The sequence below is a fragment of the Hyaena hyaena genome, unplaced genomic scaffold (genome assembly GCF_003009895.1).
Source record: "Hyaena hyaena isolate Hyena2069 unplaced genomic scaffold, ASM300989v1 scaffold_100, whole genome shotgun sequence".
In the NCBI taxonomy this organism is placed as follows: Eukaryota; Metazoa; Chordata; class Mammalia; order Carnivora; family Hyaenidae; genus Hyaena; species Hyaena hyaena.
In genome coordinates this window covers 369,111-389,118 of record NW_024080732.1, presented here as the reverse complement: position 1 = coordinate 389,118, position 20,008 = coordinate 369,111, and the positions used below count along the sequence as shown (strand labels likewise).

The following is a 20,008-nucleotide window of genomic DNA, read 5'->3' as shown; positions in this document are numbered from 1 at the left end:
ATCTACATGACAGCCTTGGGAGTGAGGGAGCAGACTTGCTTCTTTCGGCCTGGGCTGGTAGTTTTGTGCTAATAGAGATGGTGGGGGAAAGGCTGGTGGTGCACATTGGGGTGCAGGGTCCTTTCCTGGTGCACAGGCCAGGGCTCTTCCCCACCTAGGAAGTGACTGGTTCCAACACTGTTTCCACAGGGGCCATAACAGCGTGTGGGGAAATGAACAATTTGGCCAACCAGCTCAGAACATCTGATTTTTTTTTTTCATGGATGTGACTCATCTTAAAATCTGAATTGAATGAATTTCTTTGGATTCTAGTTCAGCTCACCTTTCTTAGCCTCTGGGTGTGTGGTCTGTATCATTCTAACGCCTATGTTGTATTGACCCAGCCTGGCTGGAGCTCCTATTTCGCTGACTTGAGGAACGTAATCCTGTTCAACTCAAGAGACATGTATTCGTGCTGCTTCTGTTCTGGGCGTGGAGATGCCAAGATTAACAAAGATGAGGAGACCCCTCATCTCATACTTATTTCCCTGCCTGGGTAGCCCTGGCTGGTTCCAGAACTGCTCGGCAGGCAAAAGCCATTTGCTTCTTCTCCAGGCATCGAGTTCTTTAGGAATTCCGGTTCTATTTCTTATCCAAAACCAGAAATGGATACTGAAGTTGAAAGTTGTTATTGTACATAAAACATTCTGCTCTCTTCATCTGGTTATTGGCTGAGAAACAGTGACGTTTGGCTGCCTGTTTGCTTCTCGCTGTTAGGAAAATAGTCCTGTCCCCTGTAGACTTGCCACTGGGACCACTCCCCTCCATTCTCTCCAGCACAGGGGCAGGATTTCTGGGGCACTGGGCAGAGACCACTGGGGACGTCAGGCTTTGTTGGCCCGTCCCATCGCCAAAGCTCTTGGCCCTGAGCTTGGCCATGCTGGGGCAGGGAGGGGGGGAGTGAGGAGGGGTGGTTCAGAGCACATGATCTGAAAATCAGAGAGGGAGATGGCAAGTATATTCAAAAGCACATTGATTTTTCACACCAGGAGTGGGGATATACCCCCCAAAAATCTCAATACTGAAAGAGGGACCCAGAGCCTAAAACCATTTTTCAAGTTGAGGGCTCGGTGGGGAGTCAAATTCCACCGAGGTCGTGTCAGAGCGGGCTTACAGCTACTAAAAGATCCCTTTGGAAGGACAGTCATTGTCCAGTCCCAGGAATAAGGGGAACCCCTGCGTGTATGTGAAGAGAAAGTCCTAGATTCAGCTTTGCTCTCCCCCACCTCCCCCGTAATGATCTCGGGTTTAATGCTGACCCTCTCTGGATTCCCTGTAGCACCTTTCTCATGGATTTAAAAATAGACTCCAGCCCTGCCAACCCTCTTAAAAGGAACACGATAGAGATCAGTGCCAGTGCTATGGGACCTGATACCCGGCTCTGATCACCTCCCTAAATAGACCCCACACTTGGGATCCCTTGCTTGAGGGAGGCGGGGCGCCTGGGGCCATCCAGCTGGCCACTGGGTGCCCTCCACACAGAATTAAACAGCAAAACAACCATGACTGCCTCCCCTCCTTTCCCTTTCTTCTCTCACTATTGAAAAGCTTAAAAAGGAATTACAAGATCTGACGGGAGTCAGACTGGATTTCTCAGTCCACCCAGTGTAATAGCTGCAGCCCATATTCTGTAAAGTTCCTTCCCAATTAATCACTGGGCGGAGGGGGTGGGGCTAGTGCAGGGGGGTGCAGTGGTGTCTAGATGAGGAATAACTCTTTCCCAGCAGCAATGCTCTTGATGGTTTACAAAGTCCCCAGGGTGGTTGATGGCTGGCTCCAGCTGCGATAAAGAGCCTGCCTTTCTCAGTAAAGGGTGGAGTTCCTGGTAGCCACCCTTATCCTCTGTGCCCAGAGGCTCCGGGAGCTGGGGCACCTCCCTGCGTGGATGAGGGGCTGGACTGATAGAAGAATGGTCGGGAGCAGAGTTGTACTGGTCAGCAGGCCGTGTGCTGCAGCCAGCAGCAGGGAGGCCACAAGGGGAGCTGTCAGACCCAGGGCTCGGCTATACACACGCCCGAGACTCGGTTTTTCTCTGCATTGAAATGGTGCATCGTAAACCAACTTCAGTCGCTGTAGCAGAGCGCTGGGGGCTTGGGGTCCTGTTCACAGCCATGAATGTTCGGCCTTGGATAAGCTGTAATGAGGCCCTAATTTTCCGGAACAGAAACAAGATCGGCAACACCCCATACCTCTGGGCGGTGGGAAGGGTTAACCTTTGATGGAAGCTTTATTTGAGAAGAAGGGGAGGAGAGGAGGAAAAAAGGGCATCAGTTGTCACTTATTGTGTACCTGCTGTGTGTCCTTAGTGTTGCTAGGCATTTACATTATTTTATTTTCTTAATATTATTATTGTTTTTTATTTTGAGAGAGAGAATGTGCATGCAAGCAGAGAAAGGGCAGAGGAAAGGGAGGGAGAAAATCTTCACACTCAGCTCACAGCCTGATGTGGGGCTCGATCCCACGACCCCGGGATCATAACCTGAGCTGAGAATCAAGACTCGGATGTTTAACCAACTGAGCCACCCAGGTGCCCTTACATTATTTCCACAATACCTGGAGAAGTGAGTCAAGTTATTTTCGTTTTGTTGATGAAGAAACCAATACTCAGAAAAGTTATTTCCTTTATCAAAATGTATGCAGTTCAACTGCAGAGCAGCAGGCCTACTAACTTGTTGTCTTTGAAGGCTGCCCAGGGAAGCAAACAGTGCCGTCGTTACTAAGTTAGTTCCACATCTGAGTTGGAGGAGGATTAAACCAGAGGAGGAGGAGGGGCACATCTGTCCTTGAGTTAATTGCAGGGAAAGAGCAGTGGCTGCTGCCCAGGGCATGAGGCGGCAGGAGGCCTTTCTCTGGAATCCCGGGTCTGCCCTGAATGTCAGCTCTCACGTTCCTTGAGATGGGAGCCAGCTTGTGTCCTGGCTGGCCACAAGCTGAAGCTGCCTGTTCCTGTCCCCCCGAAACATTCTGGGGAGGCACAGTCATCTAAGAACCCCATGCACCTGGGATCCTTTGTTCTAGGCTTTGGAGCAAAGAGACGTGTTCTCCCGGTTTGTGGAAGAGCTAGATTCTTAGGGGAATTCATGGCAGGGGCCCCATAGACTGTCCTGGGTCTCCCACTACACTCAGGGGTTTTCTGTGTTATACGATGAATTGCTTCCCTTTCTGCTCCCGCACTGTCTCCTCCTGACATAGCTGGATGTGGCCTAGAGGATAGACTCCACGGCCGAAGCCTCTAGCATCTCATTATGCTCATCTGCCGAGGGAACTGCAGAGACAGTTGGTAAAATATTTAGCAGGATTGGAAAAAAATCTGTAGATGCTGTGAACGTTAAGGATGGAACAAGTGGTCTTGGGTCCTTCCTGAGAACCGCTGGTGTTTTCTTTAGCCCTTCCATTCCTTTCTGTTGCTTGACTTCGGTTTCAGCGACTGTCCCTGACAGGTCTCCTGACACCTTCAATACCTGCAAAAAAGTGCAGGCTTGGGGTGCCTGGGGGCTCAGTCAGTTAAGCGGCTGACTTCAGCACGGTTCATGGGTTTGAGCCAAGCATCGGGCTCTGTGCTGACAGCTCAGAACCTGGAGCCTGCTTCCGATTCTGCTTCTCCCTCTCTCTCTGCCCCTCCCTGGCTCATGCCCTGTCTCTCTCTGTCTCTCAAAAATGAATAAAAACATTAAAAAAAATTTTTTTTAAGTGCAGCCTTCAGGTATGGGGTAAACAAAAGGAAACTGGTAGGGAGCGGGATGGTTATTTGTCATCCAAAGATGTGGTCGTGATGGAGGGTAGGGAAGGGACAGTCAGCTCATGGGGAAAATAATAATCCCGTATCTTTCTGAATGCCTAGAGCCCAAAGACACCGTGACAAGTCATTTAGTTTCTCCTGTGCTTCTATATGCTATACCCAATGGTGGGTTATCTGCCTCTGCCCTCCTGAAGGGTACCCAGCAAAGATTCAGCCCTTTCTGAATAATGAGTTCTGTTAAGTCATATCCCTGACAGCTGGAAAGTTCTTCCTGTCTGATGCCTAATGTAAATCTTCTCTATATCAGTTTTTAACCCCGTGACATACCCTTTCTTTATGACGGCAAATATGCCCTCTTTAGATATTGGTCAGCAAGCATTTATTGGGCACCACTGCCCAGCACTGTGCTAATCACACAGAGGGGCAGGTGGGGAAGGCGAGGGGGGAGGGAGTGGGAATACAGAACCGTTGAACCAAGCTGTCTCTGCCTGTGAGAAGCCTATAATGGAATCATGTTGACCAGGCTACCACGCCTGAGAGAGGCACCATATCATTAGGCCCGTGCTCAGGTTCTAGTGCCAGAGGGAGGCCTTAACATCTGAAGGGCTAAATCCTTTATTCTCCTTAGTGCTGGTCACGTCAGCTCCTTCCTGTCTGAGATTGTTTCCTTCTCCTCTTGGGCCTTGCTTCTTTGCATATTTAAGTTGTAAAGTTCAACCTCAATGAGGTCATGGGTAACATTAAGAATTCTTGACAATCCTGGGGCACCTGGGTGGCTCAGTCGATTGAGCGTCTGACTTCAGCTTAGGTCACAGTCTCGTGGTCCATGAGTTCGAGCCCTACATTGGGCTCTGTGCTGACCGCTCAGAGCCTGGAGCCTGCTTCAGATTTGTGTCTCTCTCTCTCTGCCCCTCCCCCGCTCGCACTCTGTCTGTCTGTCTCTCTCTCAAAATTAAATAAACATGAACAATTTTTTAAAAGAATTCTTGGCAGTTCTGAGTACTCAGGTCCTCTGACAGTACCTCAGCATCTTTCCCATTATTCTCACAGTGCTTTGGGTTGTATTCAGCTTCTGGTCCACTGTAACTATCTTGTCATTTTTCTTTGTGGTTGTGTAAAACCCATAGCACTGTATGGCACAAGGAACACTGGACTTAGGAGCTTCATGATCGGGGTACCAAAATTAGACTGGGGATGTTTTGCTATGTAACTTTGAATATTTCACTTTACTTGCAATGTCTTAGTTTATCTCACCTTTAAAACAGATATTCTGGGAGCGCCTAGGTGGCACAGTCGGTTAAGTGTGCGACTTCAACTCAGGTCATGATCTCACAGTTCGTGGGTTTGAGCCCCGTGTCAGGCTCTGTGCTGACAGTTCGGAGCCTGGAGCCTGCTTCCGATTCCGTGTCTCCCTTTCTCTTTGCTCCTCTCTCACTTGTGCTCACTCATAAATAAAAAAAAAAATAAACAGATACTCTACATATAAAGAACTCTCAAGACTCCCTGATAAAGCAAACAACCTGACTTAAAAATGGGCAAAACATTTAAATAGGTATGTTATCAAAGAAGATATGTGCGTGGCAATTAATCCCCTGAAAAGATGTTTAACACCATTGGCTATTAGATGAGTGCAAATGAAAGCCACCGTGAAATCCTACTACACGTCTGTTAGGATGTCTAAATTAAGACTGGCCATACCAAGTATTGGCAGGGATGTGGACATACTGGCACAAGGGAGGGTTCATGATATAGGAGGAAATTTTTGGAGGTGATTCTGGAGGTTCATTACCATGAGTGTAGTCATGGTTTTATGGGGGTATACATATACCAAAACTTACCAAATTGTACATTTTAAATACCCTGTTTATGGTATGGCAATGAAACCTTAATATAGCTGCTAAAAAAGTGGTCTGTCTTTCATGGCGTGAGTCAATTGTATCAGTTTTTGAAAGTAGTCCTCATATTCTTTATCGTCCATCTGATTAGGGCATTTTCTCTCTCTCTAAATATTAATGTTGAACGGTGCTTTAGAATCCCTTGAGATATTCCACTGGGCTATGATCAGGGCTGTTCCAGTAACTATAATTTATTCATTGAGGCTCTCTATGTAGAGGATTTTAGCAAATCCGAGAGGCAGTTTTAAGAGGCACAGGGCAAGAGACCTGTGCGTTAACAACGTGTGCACGGGGAGAGAAGGGCTGGGGTGACTTCCCATATCTGGACACCTTGCCCTTGGTACAGCAGTGCAGGTGTTTTCCAGGCCCCTTTCAGAGGTGGCCTGTCCTGAAGTTCATCCTCCGATGATGCTGAGGGTCTCAGACCTGGAAGGTTCTGATGCTGCAGTCTTCAAATACCAGGTTCTTTTTCACTCACATGGGGAGGAGTTGGTTGCATTATACACTTCAGATCACTTTTTTGGACAACATATGGCCCTTTTCTCTTGATCATTCTTTATCCCCCTTATTTGGGACTTTCCTTTAACTGTTGAATGGCCTTGAAGAGCACTTTACTTTGGGAAACACTCTCAGAGGTTTTTCTAACCTTCAGGAGCATGCTGCACACTATCTGTTCCTGGCCCCGCGTACACTTTTGTTAGGAATCCTGCCAGCGCTCTTAATGGAAGGGTTTTGGGTCAGCTGGACCCTCCATTTACCAGTGGTGACTATGGTCTTGACTCTCTCTGGGCTCAGTTTCTTTACAAGCATAATAGCATCGTCTACCTTATGGGGCGGCTGTGAGGATTAATTAAGGTAAGGCAGTATGTCCATCACCTAATAGGTGCTTGGTGTGTTAATTCCTCACCAACACACACACAGTTCGACCATGCCGATGTCAGGGCAAGAGGGATGGAAAAAGAGCATTTGGTGTTGTGTCTAGACTGTTATTTGAAGAGAACATGAAGCCAGGCTCATGATATAAAACATCCATGGTCTGAACAAGCAATCTGGCAGGGGTGGGGGGCAATTACCGGGTGGGGAGGGCTGGGGGGCAATTACCTGATGGGGGACTGGGGGAGGCGTTGCTTTTGCCGACCACTTCTAGTCACCTGTTCTTAACAATCTGGCATCACCTCCAAGACTTGGCCACCACCCCTCCCCCGCTACATGCTTCTGACATCTACTCCTGAAATGACCTCAGGAAAAGGTGAAGATGGTCCCGGAACAGAAAACTGGGAGCTTACTCCAGCCGATGCAGCCGATGTTTCATTACCACTTGAGGGATGAGGGAGATCGTAGTAACAGATCTGTGTCCTGCCTCTCAGCTTCATTTCACAGCGCGGCTCTCTGGCAGAATCTGGAATAGGCTGATTAGCTGGTATCTCAGGACACGATGTGAGAGCTCAAAACATGCAAATTGGTTATGGGGCATAAATAGACTTTGCTGAGCTCACCCTGGCCGTCTTTGCAGGCTCCGGGGCCCGTTCACTAGGGCAGTCGGGGCGGCAGGAGGCAGGGCGGGAGCGCCATGCAGCTTGGAGCTCCTCACCTCCATTGGACGTGTGTGCCTCCCTTCTGCAGCGGCAGGACGCTCGCTCCCCGCCCGGCCGGCCCGCACCTGCAGCTCGGGCCGCACCCCTACCCGCACCCTCCACGCACCCCCTCCGCCGGGCTTGGCAGCAGGTGCCTTCTCTCCCGAGATCGCTTCGCATTAACTTTCCCACCTGACATAATCATGGAGAGAAAATGAAGAGATCCCATTAGCGGCTGGCTGGCTGGCTGGCTGGCTGGAGGGCGCGCGGGCGCGCGGGCGCAGGGTCCGGGCGCCCGAGCCCCAGCCCCAGCCCGAGCCCGAGCCCGAGCGGAGCGGAGGGAGCCTGTATTTTTAGCCAGATGCCGCGTAACTTGCTGGCGCTCCGCGCGCCGCCGAGCAGATAACGGGGGAGGGGGAGCAGGGAGCCGGGCTCGGATTTCAGCGCGGGCGCCGGACGATGGCAGCGAGACAGGGCAGGTCCGGTCCAGACCCTGCGGTGAGTGGACGGCCTGCTCGCGGCCGCCCGGGCGGGGAGCTCGGCGCGCGTTGGGCGGCCGCCGTGCGGGGTCCCGGCCGCAGCGCCCCTGGCCGCGGGCCGCGGTTCCCGCGGGGCTCGGCGGGCGCCAACTTTCCGGGCGGGTGCGGGGACGCGCCCCGGCGGCCCTTCTGCTGCCTCACGCCAGCCGGGCGCCGAGGCTTCTAGCAGGATCCAGAGGAAAATTCCTTTGGCCTGGAGGCTGCCGCCGCGGAGGGGACCGGTGGCGGGAGGCGGCCCCGACCTGTGGCCGGCCGGGGCGAAGCGGCGCACGCGGGCGCGCGGGGAGGAGACCGGGGCGCGCGGGGCCCTCGCCGAGGCCGCGTCCCCTCGCCCCGGAGGACAGCCCGGCCCAGCGGGTTCTGCTGCGGGGGGCGCCCGGCTGCCCCTCGCGGGGACCCACCCGCACCCGCGGGGATGCCACGGCGCTGGCCTTGGCCGGAGAAGCGGCCGCCTCACCCTCGGCACATCTGAGCCCTCAACCTTAAGACATGCTAGTGCCCGGGGGTCCAGAGCCAGCGGGAAATGAATGGGGGCGAGAGGAAGGCAGAGCTGTTGTGTGCTGGGGGGCCCGTGCCCTCCCTGTACCCTGTCATCCTCCCGGCCTCCCTGCCGGCTGTGCATCATCCCCGCTTTGGCAACGGGGAAACTGAGGTTTGGGAACTTGTGTGGGGCACAGCATCAAGTGGGAGAGCGGGGTCACGCCGGGGCTTCCCAACGCCGGGGTCCACTCGGGCCGCTCACGCATCAGCGCATCACCCAGCCTGTAAGGCCGGCCGCAGGAAGTGCACGGGACTCGGCAGGGTTCTTCCCAAGGCCTGGCAGCTGTGGTGGGAGATTATCAGGGAACCAGGGACCCCTGCCTGCACGTTTTATTTCCTTAATGGCACCTTTTATCTGTTCATTCTGTCTTTGCCAGTGGCAGCCTATCTGACTGGGGCTCCTGGAGACACTTTGTGAGGCTTTACCAGCACAACTTTTTTTTTTTTTTTTTTTTTTTGGAAAGAAAAATGAAAGAATGAAAACACATACTGTGGCCTGGGGTTCAAGTCTGATGCTCCGGAGCCGGTGGGATAAAGGCAGGGGCCACACAGGTGTGCATGCTGGCTGCCGCTGGCTGTTGGGAGGCCCGACAGGCTCCTAGGACTAGCCAGGTGCTGAGTGGGAAAGAACTGTCAGATGTGGAGGGCAGTCCCCGAATCCCAGCAAACAGCTCTGCCTCTGGAACTTGGCCTGCCTTAGTCTTCTGGATGTGCTGCAGCAACCCCAGGAAAGGATCTAGAATCTCTTCCTAGGAGTCCTGACAGTGGCCTCCTTAAAGAAACTGCATTTTGCTCAGACACAGCTCCTAGGGAAAGAGTATCAGTATTATCTTATCACTGTTTACTGATAATAGGTCAGTTTCCATTCAACTTTTTAGACACGAATGTTGCACTTAAAGACCTTGAGGAAGTAATTCAGGATTTGTTCTCGGGAACCTTGGGCCATCGCCAGCCCCAGGGAAGGTATAAAGAGGCCCTGGGATTCTCTTACTTGACCTGAAACTCCACTTCGCTTGGCCTCTGGTGTTCTTGAAGCCTTCGCTGCTCGTGTGTGCCAGGCACGCTGACATTTAGCAGTACGCTTCCGGCCTCTCCCTCCCAGGACACTGGAGCCCCCTCGGCTACTTATCTATTGCTATATTCGAATCACCTCACTCAGGGAGTGCAAGTTTAATAATAGTCTGGGTGTCTCAGGTAACCAAGGGTTCACCTCCCTTTTCCGAGCAGTCCTTGATGGGAACTCGAGTCCCTTCCGTTCCCCTCCATTACTTTCTCTGAAGTCACGGCCAAAGTGGGCTCTGAGCGCCGGTGGAAGGCTTCCTTCCTCCAGAGGAACTTGAGAGGAACATTATGAGCACTAAAAATGACTGGTTCATGAGGCAGTATAGCACAGGGGTGAAGCGAAACACCCTGGAGTGTGACTACTTGGATTCAACCCCTGGCCAGCCGTGTATTAGCTGTGTGACTTGGGATAAGTTACTTAACTTCTCTGTGACTCAATCACCTCACGTACACAAAGGAGACAATAAGTACACCCGCCCCATGGGATTCTTGGGAGGAGCAAATGAATTAATTTATGGAAAGTGTCTAAAACGTAGTAAGGCCTTTTGCAAGGTAAACTTACATTGTTAGGAAAGGAAGTTCGGTGACATCACATGGATTAACCAGCCTGGATGTGCGCCGAGGGCACAACGGAAACCCCTTCGTGCCCTCACCGCAGGCATGAGCAATTTTCTCACAGGTAAAATTAGCTTGAAATGAAGCTCAAGATGAGGAAGGGGCGAAGACACAAGCAGGCAGGTTTAGCGGGGTGCTCAGAGGGGAGGGCGGCTCCTTGGTGGTGATGCTGGGTTTAGGGCCTTGTGGACTGTTTTTCTGGAACACGGTGAACAGCTTCCGCTAGGTCCTCTATCTAGTTTCCTCGAACAGAGAGGTCTCTCCGAGGCTGCCCCACATCCCGGGGACAGGTGGGCCTTGGGGAGGGCCAGGAATTCTGCTCCAATTTATCAGAGCTCAGAGAGAGTCTGGTTAGCATTTGGCCCTTGCTGCCATTGTTGTTTCGCTGGTTAGTATCTATGCAGGTAAACATTCTAATGGACCATGTTAGGTTCATTTGACTCTCTTTTCTGCCCTATTGGATTACACACAGTGTTCCTGGATGCACCAGGAAATTGCACCTGAGACAGGTCATTGAATTGGAGGTAATTGAATTAGATGGATGGGCAGCGTGGGCTCAGAAGAACAAGATGGTGAGAATGGGTCTCATATTCCAACCCAGGGTCATTTACTCTGTAGGTTAAATATTCTCTGGCACCTGAGAGGTGTTCACTGAGTGCTAGTGGAATGAATCAGTGAGTACGTGCATGCATGCATGAATGACCCCTTTACAACTCTGTCACTTTGTTTTTCAAATCATGAGGGCAGGGACCTATATTCTGATTTTTTTATTCTATTTCTCTTTGCCCTAGCTGAATCCTGGACTTGAAATAGGACCTCAGCAAATATACTGTACAATTAAACTGAGTGATACACAGAGGGGGTGACACCATTATCTATAATTCACCTGTCAGATACCCTGAGGATCCTGCTAATGTCCTGACTACTCTATGCCAGAGAAGACCAAACAGAAAATGAAAAGGCCTTAGCAATTGAACTTCACCTTTCAGTGAAGTCACCTGTATAGGTGACTTTAGCCAGTCACTTTGTTCTCACCTTTGGTTTTGTTATCCCCAAAAGGAAGGACTGGGACTAGATGGCCTCATCCTAGAGGCCTGTCTTGGCCCTAACCACAGCCCTCAGAGTTAGAGCTGGGACCCTTTTCCCTGCTATGGATTAACTGTTTGATTGGCAAAGGCATGTGACTCCTCCTAGTCCCTACAATCTGTCAGGGCTGCCTGCATACCCCTCAGGCGTGAGATGGCTAAGAGGGCATCTCAGGGTCAAGGGCAATGGAAGGATGTGGGCTTTCATCAGGGAGTCCTGGGCTGAATCCCCGAGTGTTAGCTGCAGAACTCAAGCCTCTCCAAACCTCAACTCCATTACTTCCTCTAAAACGGGGATGATCATTGTACCCACCTCACCGATCGTGATAAGGATGAAAGATACCATGTTGATAAGACACCAGCCCAGTGACTGATGTTAATGCTATAATTTCGTTATTATGTCACACAGACTCTACAAACTATTTCACCTTGCTCAGCCTCGTCTAGATTGGGCTTCCCTTCCTCTCTATTTACCTGCTTGTCTGCCTGTAATAAGCATTCTGCTTCACTTTCCAGAGTCAGTACTTTGAACAGTCAAGCCGTGCCATTAGCGATAGTGCATTGCTCTTACCCACCACGCTCAGGTTTTCATCCAGAATCCTGCTATTGTGCAGAAGATAGTTTGGGTAGGTTGGGATGGGTGGGAGATATGTCTCTCAAACAATCTCATTCTTGGGAATAACTTAGTATTTTTCCTAAGAGTTGAATGCAGACAGACTTTCTGATTCAGCAGGCACAAACAGACTTCTCTCTGAGGGATTACACCTTGAGCCTGCTTTCTCTGGGAATCAGTTTATGCGGAACCACCAGAACTATCCTCATTTCTGAAATATTTCCCCCACCACAGATGCCTAGCCCAGGGGACATTAGGTGCTCTGTGTTTTAGGCCGAGGGAGATCTTGGCCTAGCAGACATTTCATGCTTTGGAGGACTTCCAAAGAGGTAGAAGATTTGATCCCTTCCCCCAAGGAGCAAAGAATTTGGCTGGGGAAACAGAGAAAGATGTATTTAAAATGCATTTTTTTAAAAAATGTTTATTTGTTTTTGAGAAAGACAGAGACAGAGTGTGAGCGGGGGAAGGGCAGAGAACACAGAATCCAAAGCAGGTTCTAGGCTCTGAGCTGCCAGCACAGAGCCCGATGCGGGACTCGAACTCACAAACTGTGAGGTCATGAGCTGTGCTGAATTCAGACGCTTAACCGACTGAGCCACCCAGGTGCCCTAAAATACACTTTTAAAATACAAAATCAAACTCCTGGGGCACCTGGGTGGCTCAGTTGGTTAAACATCCAACTCCTGCTCAGGTCACAGTCTCATTTTGTGAGTTTGAGCCCACATCGGACTCTCTGCTGTTAGCACAGAGCCTGCTTCAAATCCTCTGCCCCTCTCTCTTCCTGCCTCTCCCCTGCTCACGCTATCCCTTTCTCTCAAAAATAAAGAGACATTAAAAAAAAATCAAACTTCTATTTCTAGATTTAAAGATGGTAAATACTGAGTGAGTGTCCAAGGACTACATCATAGAGGAGATAGGAGCTGAGTTGGACCTGAGTTGGAATAAGCAAACGGGAGTGTCAGAGGGCTTCAGAGTCCCACGAGTAATCGAGGTATAGGCCTGCAAGTGTACAGCCTGCGAATGCCAGGGGAAGACAAAGGAGAGAAGAGGAAGGGGCTCTTCTGCTGACTGTGCTGGGGGGCTGTGGGATCCAACGTGTGTATGTTGTGAACAGGTGGGCACAGAGCTTGGGTTTGAGCTTATATAACAGGGTGGGTAGGTGGGGCATGTGGGGCCTGGAATATGGGAGGGTTGGCAGGAAATCAGAATTTTAGGAAGATCGGTGAGGCAGTGGTGTGTGGGGTTGGCTGAGAGGCAGAGAATGGAAGTGAGTCTTCTCTGGCATTCCTGGAGGCAGGAGGAGGCAAGAGGGAAGGACAGGGCCAGCCCCCCAGGGTGAAGGGCCAGGCCTGCGGTGAAGGCGGTACCTGTAAGGCTGGAGAGCCTTTTCTGCCATGGATGGACTGTGCAATTGGCAAAGGCAGGCAGCCCTGCTGTGGGGAGGGGATCAGGGTTTCACTGTAGAATACTGCGTCAGCTTCAGTAACGTGTGTATGTATCAGTGCCTTGTGGCTGCTTTAACAAATCACCACAAACTTGCTGGCTTGAGACCGGTATTTCTTCTCTGGAGGCGAGAGACCTGAAATCAAGGTGACACAATGTCATGCTCCTTCTGGAAGCTTTCGGGGAAGACTGGTTCTTTGCCTCTTCCAGCTTCGGCCAGTTGTTGGCTTCCTTGGCTTGTGGCCGCAGCACTCTGACGTCTGCTTCAGTCTTTCCATCAAGTGTTCTTGTGGGCGTGTGTGTCTCCTCCTGCGTCTTTCAGAAGGATACTTGTCAGTGGATTCAGGCCAGCCTAGGTAATCTAGAACAGTCTTGTCTCAAGACCCGTAACTTCATTGCATCTGCAAAGCCTCTTTTTCCTCATAAGGTGACATTGCCATGTTCCAGGGAGTAGGGCACAGACACGTCTGTTGGGGCCGCCATTCAGTCCACTACAGCCTGCTCTCTGAGGAGGGAGCAGGAAGGAAGGAGGCAGAGTACCCCCGGACCGAGAGGAAACTGCGAGGCATGGGTGGGTCTTCTGGCAGACTGGCACCACACGCTTCATGGATGGCCTGTCACATGGCAACTCTTTCTTTTCTTAATGTTTATTTATCGTTGAGGGAACGAGAGACAGTGTGTAAATGGGGGAGGGGCAGAGAGAGAGATTGGGAGACACAGAATCTGAAGCAGTCTCCAGGCTTTGAGCTGTCAGCACAGAGTCCGGTGCGGGGCTCGAACTCATGGACTGTGAGATCATGACCTGAGCCGAAGTCGGACACTTAACCGACTGAGCCACCCAGGTGCCCCCGTGACAACTCTTACATAAGAAACTCAACCTGAATATGCACCGTGTGCCAAGCACAGATCTCAGCACTCGTGCTGATAGAATGATTATAATAATCTGTAATTATCCATATTACTTCCTTTCAGCTTCACAGCAAAGGTAGAAGTGAGGCCTTACCGCCCTGGCCTACGGATAAGGAGACGGGGGGGCAAAGGTGCTCAGGAGCCGCTGGGCTCCTGCTCTGAGCCAGCCCCTCCCTCCGACAGAGCTCTTCCACTGCCCTTGTCTACACTTGCTGACTTTATTTGATTGTCCTCACCTCTCACTCTCTCTGGCAGCCATTCATCTTTAACACAAACAAATGTTCTTGGTGGCGGGGTCTTGACATGCATGGGGTGGGTGGCCGAGGAAGCTACGGCAAGGAGCTGCTTTACTCTCGTGCAGGAGAGCTGAGACCCATCTGTCAGCTAAAGCCCACGTTAAGTTGGCAGCAGAGCAAAGAGGTCAAGCTCACGGATTTCCGAGCCGGGCTGTGCTTCTTACCTGCGGTGTGGCTCTGCCCAAGTCACTTCTGCTCTCCGTGCCTCAGGTCCTCATCTGTAAAATGGGGACCACAATACCCCTGACTTCTTGGGTTTTTCAAAAATGATGATTAAATGCATGCCAGTGCAGGTATATAAACATATATTAAGTGCGAAGTTCTGGGAATGATTATTAGTGCATAGTAAGTAGGTGCTATGAGCTGTATACCTAAACAAAACCACAGAATAGTGCCGAAACGCATGTATTAGGTCCCCATGATGCCAGCATCTGTGGCTGCCAGGGCAGGTGCTATGTGATGTGGGTTCCTCTGGAGGGATGAGGAGCCCTTGGAAACGCTGAAGCAGGTGGCGCTGAGCCTTCACTGTTGGGAGGGGGTCCCTCTCAAAGAGCGGCCCATCCCAGGTCCTATCCAGAAGTGCTTGCTTATAAGGAGACCAAGGAGAAGGGAGGGCGGCCTCAAAGGCAGCCTCACGCTCCAGACCTGAGGGCATTCCAGACCTGGGTGCCATGGTGGGCACCAGGGTGCCGTCACAGGAGGGTGCAGTCACCCCAGCCCTTTCTCGTAGCCCTGGGCTTGAATGGGACCTTGAGGTTGTTACCACAGAGCACGCTCACAGCCTGGTGTTCTTCTTCACAGGCCGATGCGGCTACCAGCTTTCTGAGGGCAGCAAGATCAGGTAACTTGGACAAAGCTCTGGATCACCTGCGGAATGGCGTAGACATTAACACCTGTAACCAGGTAAGTGGGATGGGGACAGGCGTGTTGGTCTCTGGAGAGAGGCTCTTGTCTGGTGCCGTTGCCTGACAGCTGTAAGCTGCCTCTATTAACCTTTTCCCAGCGGCCTGAAAATTCCCTAAGGGCTTCGCCTGCTGAAGGCCCTGACCTTGGTGTTCACATCCCAGATGCAGTCCAGGGCCCCGCAGAGAAGGACCTGAGGCCTGAACAGTGTGGGCCGGGCCCAGGCTCCATCCCCTGCTGCCTCTTCCCTCAGAAGTTGCCTTGATCCCTGCTGTGGTCTTCGAATAGGTGGCCTTTGAAAAGGGGCAGGAGGAAGGGCCTTTGAAGGATGTTGTCAGTGGTGACATTCAATCTCCTTTGTCCACGAGCGGCCTTTGTGGGTTCTCTCTGAGCTGAGAAGGAAATAGTGATGACGGCTCCCTTGCTCTGTCAGGTGTTGATAAAAGCGAGTCTGGCTCGGGCTGAGCCAGCATGGCTTGAGTGCATTCTCTGGAGGCTTAGCGACAGGTTTGGTTTCAGGAGGGGGGAAGTAAGGAAACTTAATGTGTTTGGGACAGATTGAAGGCCAAGGAATCCGGTTTGGGGCCAAAGATCTAGGAACTGGCTGAACAGAGAGCAAAGCGTGGTCTAGAAAGAGAACAGGGGTACAGCTTGGGTGTGTGGGTCTGGTTTGGCCAGCCGATAAAGTCGTTGGGGTACATGTGCTAATTCAATTTCTAATGTAGAATAAATTTACCAGTGATCATTTTTTATACCGTTTTAACCATTAAGTTGTTTTTAATTGTGCTGAAATACACATAACATAGAACTGACCATCTTACCCATTTAAAAATTTTTTTTGGGGGGGGGCACCTGGGTGGCTTAGTCGGTTAAGCGTCCGACTTTCGCTTAGGTCATGATCTTGCATTCGTGGGTTCGGGCCCCGCGTCGGGCTCTGTGCTGACTGCCGGCTCAGAGCCTGGAGCCTGTTTCAGAGTCTGTGACTCCCTCTCTCTCTGACCCTCCCCTGCTCACGCTGTCTCTCTCTCTCTTTCCTAGAAATAAATAAAACATTAAAATATATATATATAAAAAAATTTTTTTAACGTTTATTCTTGAGAGAGACAGAGCATGAGTGGGGGAGGGGCAGAGCAAAAGAGAGACACAGAATCTGAAGCAGGCTCCAGGCTCTGAACTGTCAGCACAGAGCCCAGTGCCGCTTGTGACCTGAGCCAAACTCGGATACTTAAAGGACTGAGCCACCCGGGTGCCCCCATCTTAACCATTTTCAAGTGTACAGTTCGGTGGGACTGAGTGCATTCACATTGTGGTACGACAACAACCACCATCTGTCTCCAGAGCTCTCTTCATCTTGCAGAACGGAACCTCTGCCTCTGTTACAGTAACTTCCCATCCCTGCGTTCCCCAGACCCTCGCACCCAAGACTCTGCCTTCTGTGTCTGAATTTGATTGCTCTAGAGCCCCTGTGGAAGTGGAATCATAACCGTATTTGTCCTTTTGTGAGTGGCTTATTTGGTTTAGTGTAGCATCTCTAAGGCTCACCCGTGTCGAGGTGGTCTAGATGACTTTTACAAGCCAGCAGGGGCCAATTCCTGGAAGGCAGGTTAACTCTCCCAGGCTGCTTGCCCCTCTCCCCCTGCCTTCTCAGCCTCTCTTCCATGTCCCCTCCACCCTGCTTAAAATGCAATGTGCCGCTTTGCTCTTTCTCTCGGGGCAAGACCCCATCTGGATTCAGTTTGTCCTCTGTGGTGTACATCCATTAGCTACAAGATCAGACAAGATGGAGCAGGTAGTGTGTGATGGGAAATAAAAGTAGATGTGAGATGGCATGTCTGGGTGGCTCGGTCAGTTGAGCAGCCAACTTTGACTCAGGTCATTACCTCACAGTTCGTGAGTTCAAACCCTGCATTGGGCTCTCTGCTGTCAGCGCAGAGCCCACTTCGGATCCTCTATCCCCCCACCCCATCGCCCCTTCCCAGCTGGTTCTCTCTCTACCTCAAAATAAATAAACTTTTAAAAAAAGGTAGATATGATTTGAAGCTCATGGCAGTGAACTTCAGAGGGGAAACAAGCATGAGCCCTGACTTGAGTCTGTGGACAGGGTAGTCTGTGCCCTCCCCCTTTTCTCCTGTCCCTGCACCAGAGTGTACTAGCACATGCCGAGGACAACAGCGGTGACTCGAACCAAACACGCAGAGCCCAGGCTTGGCCTCTGGATAACAGACTGAACCTGCGAACCCATTTCTTTCAAGGGAAGAGGATGTAGGTGCAAAAGTATGGGGGCAGGAAGCACGTCCTGGGATCCGAGTGGCTCAAGAGGGGGGCCCCCTGTTTCAACACCGCACCCCCGAAACAGCTGTAGCTGTGTTGTCCCAGCCCCCCCACGCTGCCCCCACGGCCGAGGGGATCGCTGCCCCGCCCCCCCGCCCACCCAGAAAGTTCTGAGGCTGCCTCTGTTCCGGCTGCGGCAGCGGAAACACAGAGCAGGGTTCCTCCGCAGTGCAGTCCCGCCCGAGGAGCACCAGACCTTCGGAGGCCCTCCAAGGGTTAAGACGCCAGCTCTCAGAAGAATCTAGTTAGCAGAAACGGGGACAACTGGATGCTCATCAGCCTTGAGCCAGGGCTCATTTTCGGTGTGAAATTGGAAGATTTTGATGACACCCAGGAAATGGCTCTGTCCTGATTGGTCACCTGCTGGTGAGGCCCTGGGCGCAGCTGGCCTGGGCCTCTGCCGCCTCTCCTCAGGGCACCTCCTGGGCTCATCTCGGGCTCGGAGAGCAGCAGGCCCCCGGGCAGTATTGCACTTTGCAGACACTCTTTCCTAGGGGCTCCACGCCAGTGACAGGTAGCGCTTAGCCCTGCGAGGACTGGAGGGAAGGTCCAGTCTCCGACTGGTGTCTGTGGTCGTGGCCAGCCTCCCTGTTTCAAAGAGGCACCGGCAGCAGGCATGGAAGTGAATGTCAGAGGGGCGAAGAGGGAAGGATTCGTGGTCCTGCAAAGCCCCTCCTGGCTGGCTTATCCCCAGGGCTCCTGACCTCGCGGCCCACATCCTGGGCCTGGGAGGCATTTGTCTCCCACTCTGTGGCTGCCGCAGAGGCAGGAGCCGTGGACCGCGGTGCCTGGGGAGCACCCGTGCTGCCAGCCTCGTCCTGGCGTTCGCGGGCGGTTCGTCTTGTGCTCCTGAGTAAAGGACGGGGGGCGGGGAAGGACAACAGTGGCCGAACTTCCGCCCTCGTTATACCCGTTAGTGCAGCCATGCGGACGGCGCCAGTGCTTTATGATGGTCACAGAGACAGCATGGTGACGGGACTGGAGCTTTCTTCTCCTCCCAACAGGCCTTCATTGTTTTGAGATGATAAAAACAGGCTCTTGTCCTGGGGTCATGGCTTGACGATGTCTTTTTGCTGGAATCTTTTGGACCGGTGGACTGTGACAGCAGTAGGATGGCAAATGCTGATCCTTACATAAGTAACACACTTTCAAACAGTATGTTTTGGGGAAAGAAGAAGTACCATCGCCATAATAGGAAGTAATTACGCTAAGTAGTGAAAAAAGAGGAACCGGCTTATGTAAGAGACATCTGAGTATTCAGGGCAGTTTCCTTAATGCATGGATTACGTCCCCTAATTTTTATCATCATCGTCATCATTATATTTCTAGCAAAGAACAAATTCGCACGTAAGGGCACATGTATGTGCATGCATGCACTGGTATCTTGATATGAAGGCCTGATTCACTTATCCAAGCATTTAGACCCATGTGGCCAGTGTCTTTCTGTACCTCTCCACATGTGTATGGAAGTGCCAGGCATTAGGGATTTAATAGTACAAAAAAAAAGGACTAGTCTTTATTTTCTCTGAACTGTAGTGTACTGGTAGTGAGATCTATTAATCAAACAATCACATAAATAGACAAACTGCAGTGTGTTTAACACTGTGGAGGAAGGGCATAGGATTTCTTGGGAATATATGAGACTTGACCTAAGTTGGAGATCAGAGAAGACTACCATGAGGAAGAGACAGTTGAGCTAAGAGATAAGTAGAAGTTAATGATGTGAAGGACTGTAGTGCTCCTTCATGGAGAACAGCCTGTGTGAAGTCCCTGAGGCAGGAAAAAGCACAGGAAGTTTAAGGAAGCCCAGAGCAGCTGCAGTGCAGAGGCTGAATGATCCAGATGAGGCTGGAGAGGTGACGTGGGGATAGGTGCTGGGCCTTACAGGCAGGGACGATAGTCACAACAGCCAACAACTGCGAGAGTGAGCCCCAGGGCCAGAGCAGTATGTGTGCATGCACATGTGCACACATTGTGTGTGTGTGTGTGTGTGTGTGTGTGTGTGTGTGAGGGTGTGTTTGTCTGCTGTGCCGTGCTATAGTTGCTGATTGAGGGGGAGAATCTGGGGAAAGGAACAGAGGGGCCAGAGCAGCAGCGGTGGGGGCTACTTAAGAGCTTGAGGCAATGGCTAGTGGAGGTATTGCAGCTAGTTGAGAGGAATGGAGGTGTTTCAGCTTTTCAACAGCCCGGACAGTTGTGTCTGCGTGTCCCGGTAGAATGTCCATGCTACTTTCAGGATTCTGATCTTTACCCCAAGAGCAGAGGGAAATGAGCCACGATGCAAGCACAGGGGTGACAGGATCAGAGCTGTGCTTTGAAGGATCACACTGGCTACTGTGCAGAAGACAGATGGAAGGGCCCAGGGGTGGGATGGGGAGGCTGGTCATGAGACTGTCACACCCGTCCGGGAGACCAATGTCAGTAA

The 20,008-nt window shown here is 51.5% G+C and overlaps 1 protein-coding gene across 1 annotated transcript in view; it reads left to right on the top strand.

The window, feature by feature from the left end:
• The window catches only part of ANK1 (ankyrin 1), a 216,451-nt gene that overhangs the window by 102,479 nt on the left and 93,964 nt on the right, over window positions 1-20,008 (top strand). Inside the window, exon 2 of the mRNA XM_039235584.1 lies at window positions 15,151-15,252. Within this exon, the coding sequence (XP_039091515.1) occupies window positions 15,151-15,252 (102 nt within the window). The remainder of the gene's footprint in view (window positions 1-15,150; window positions 15,253-20,008) is intronic.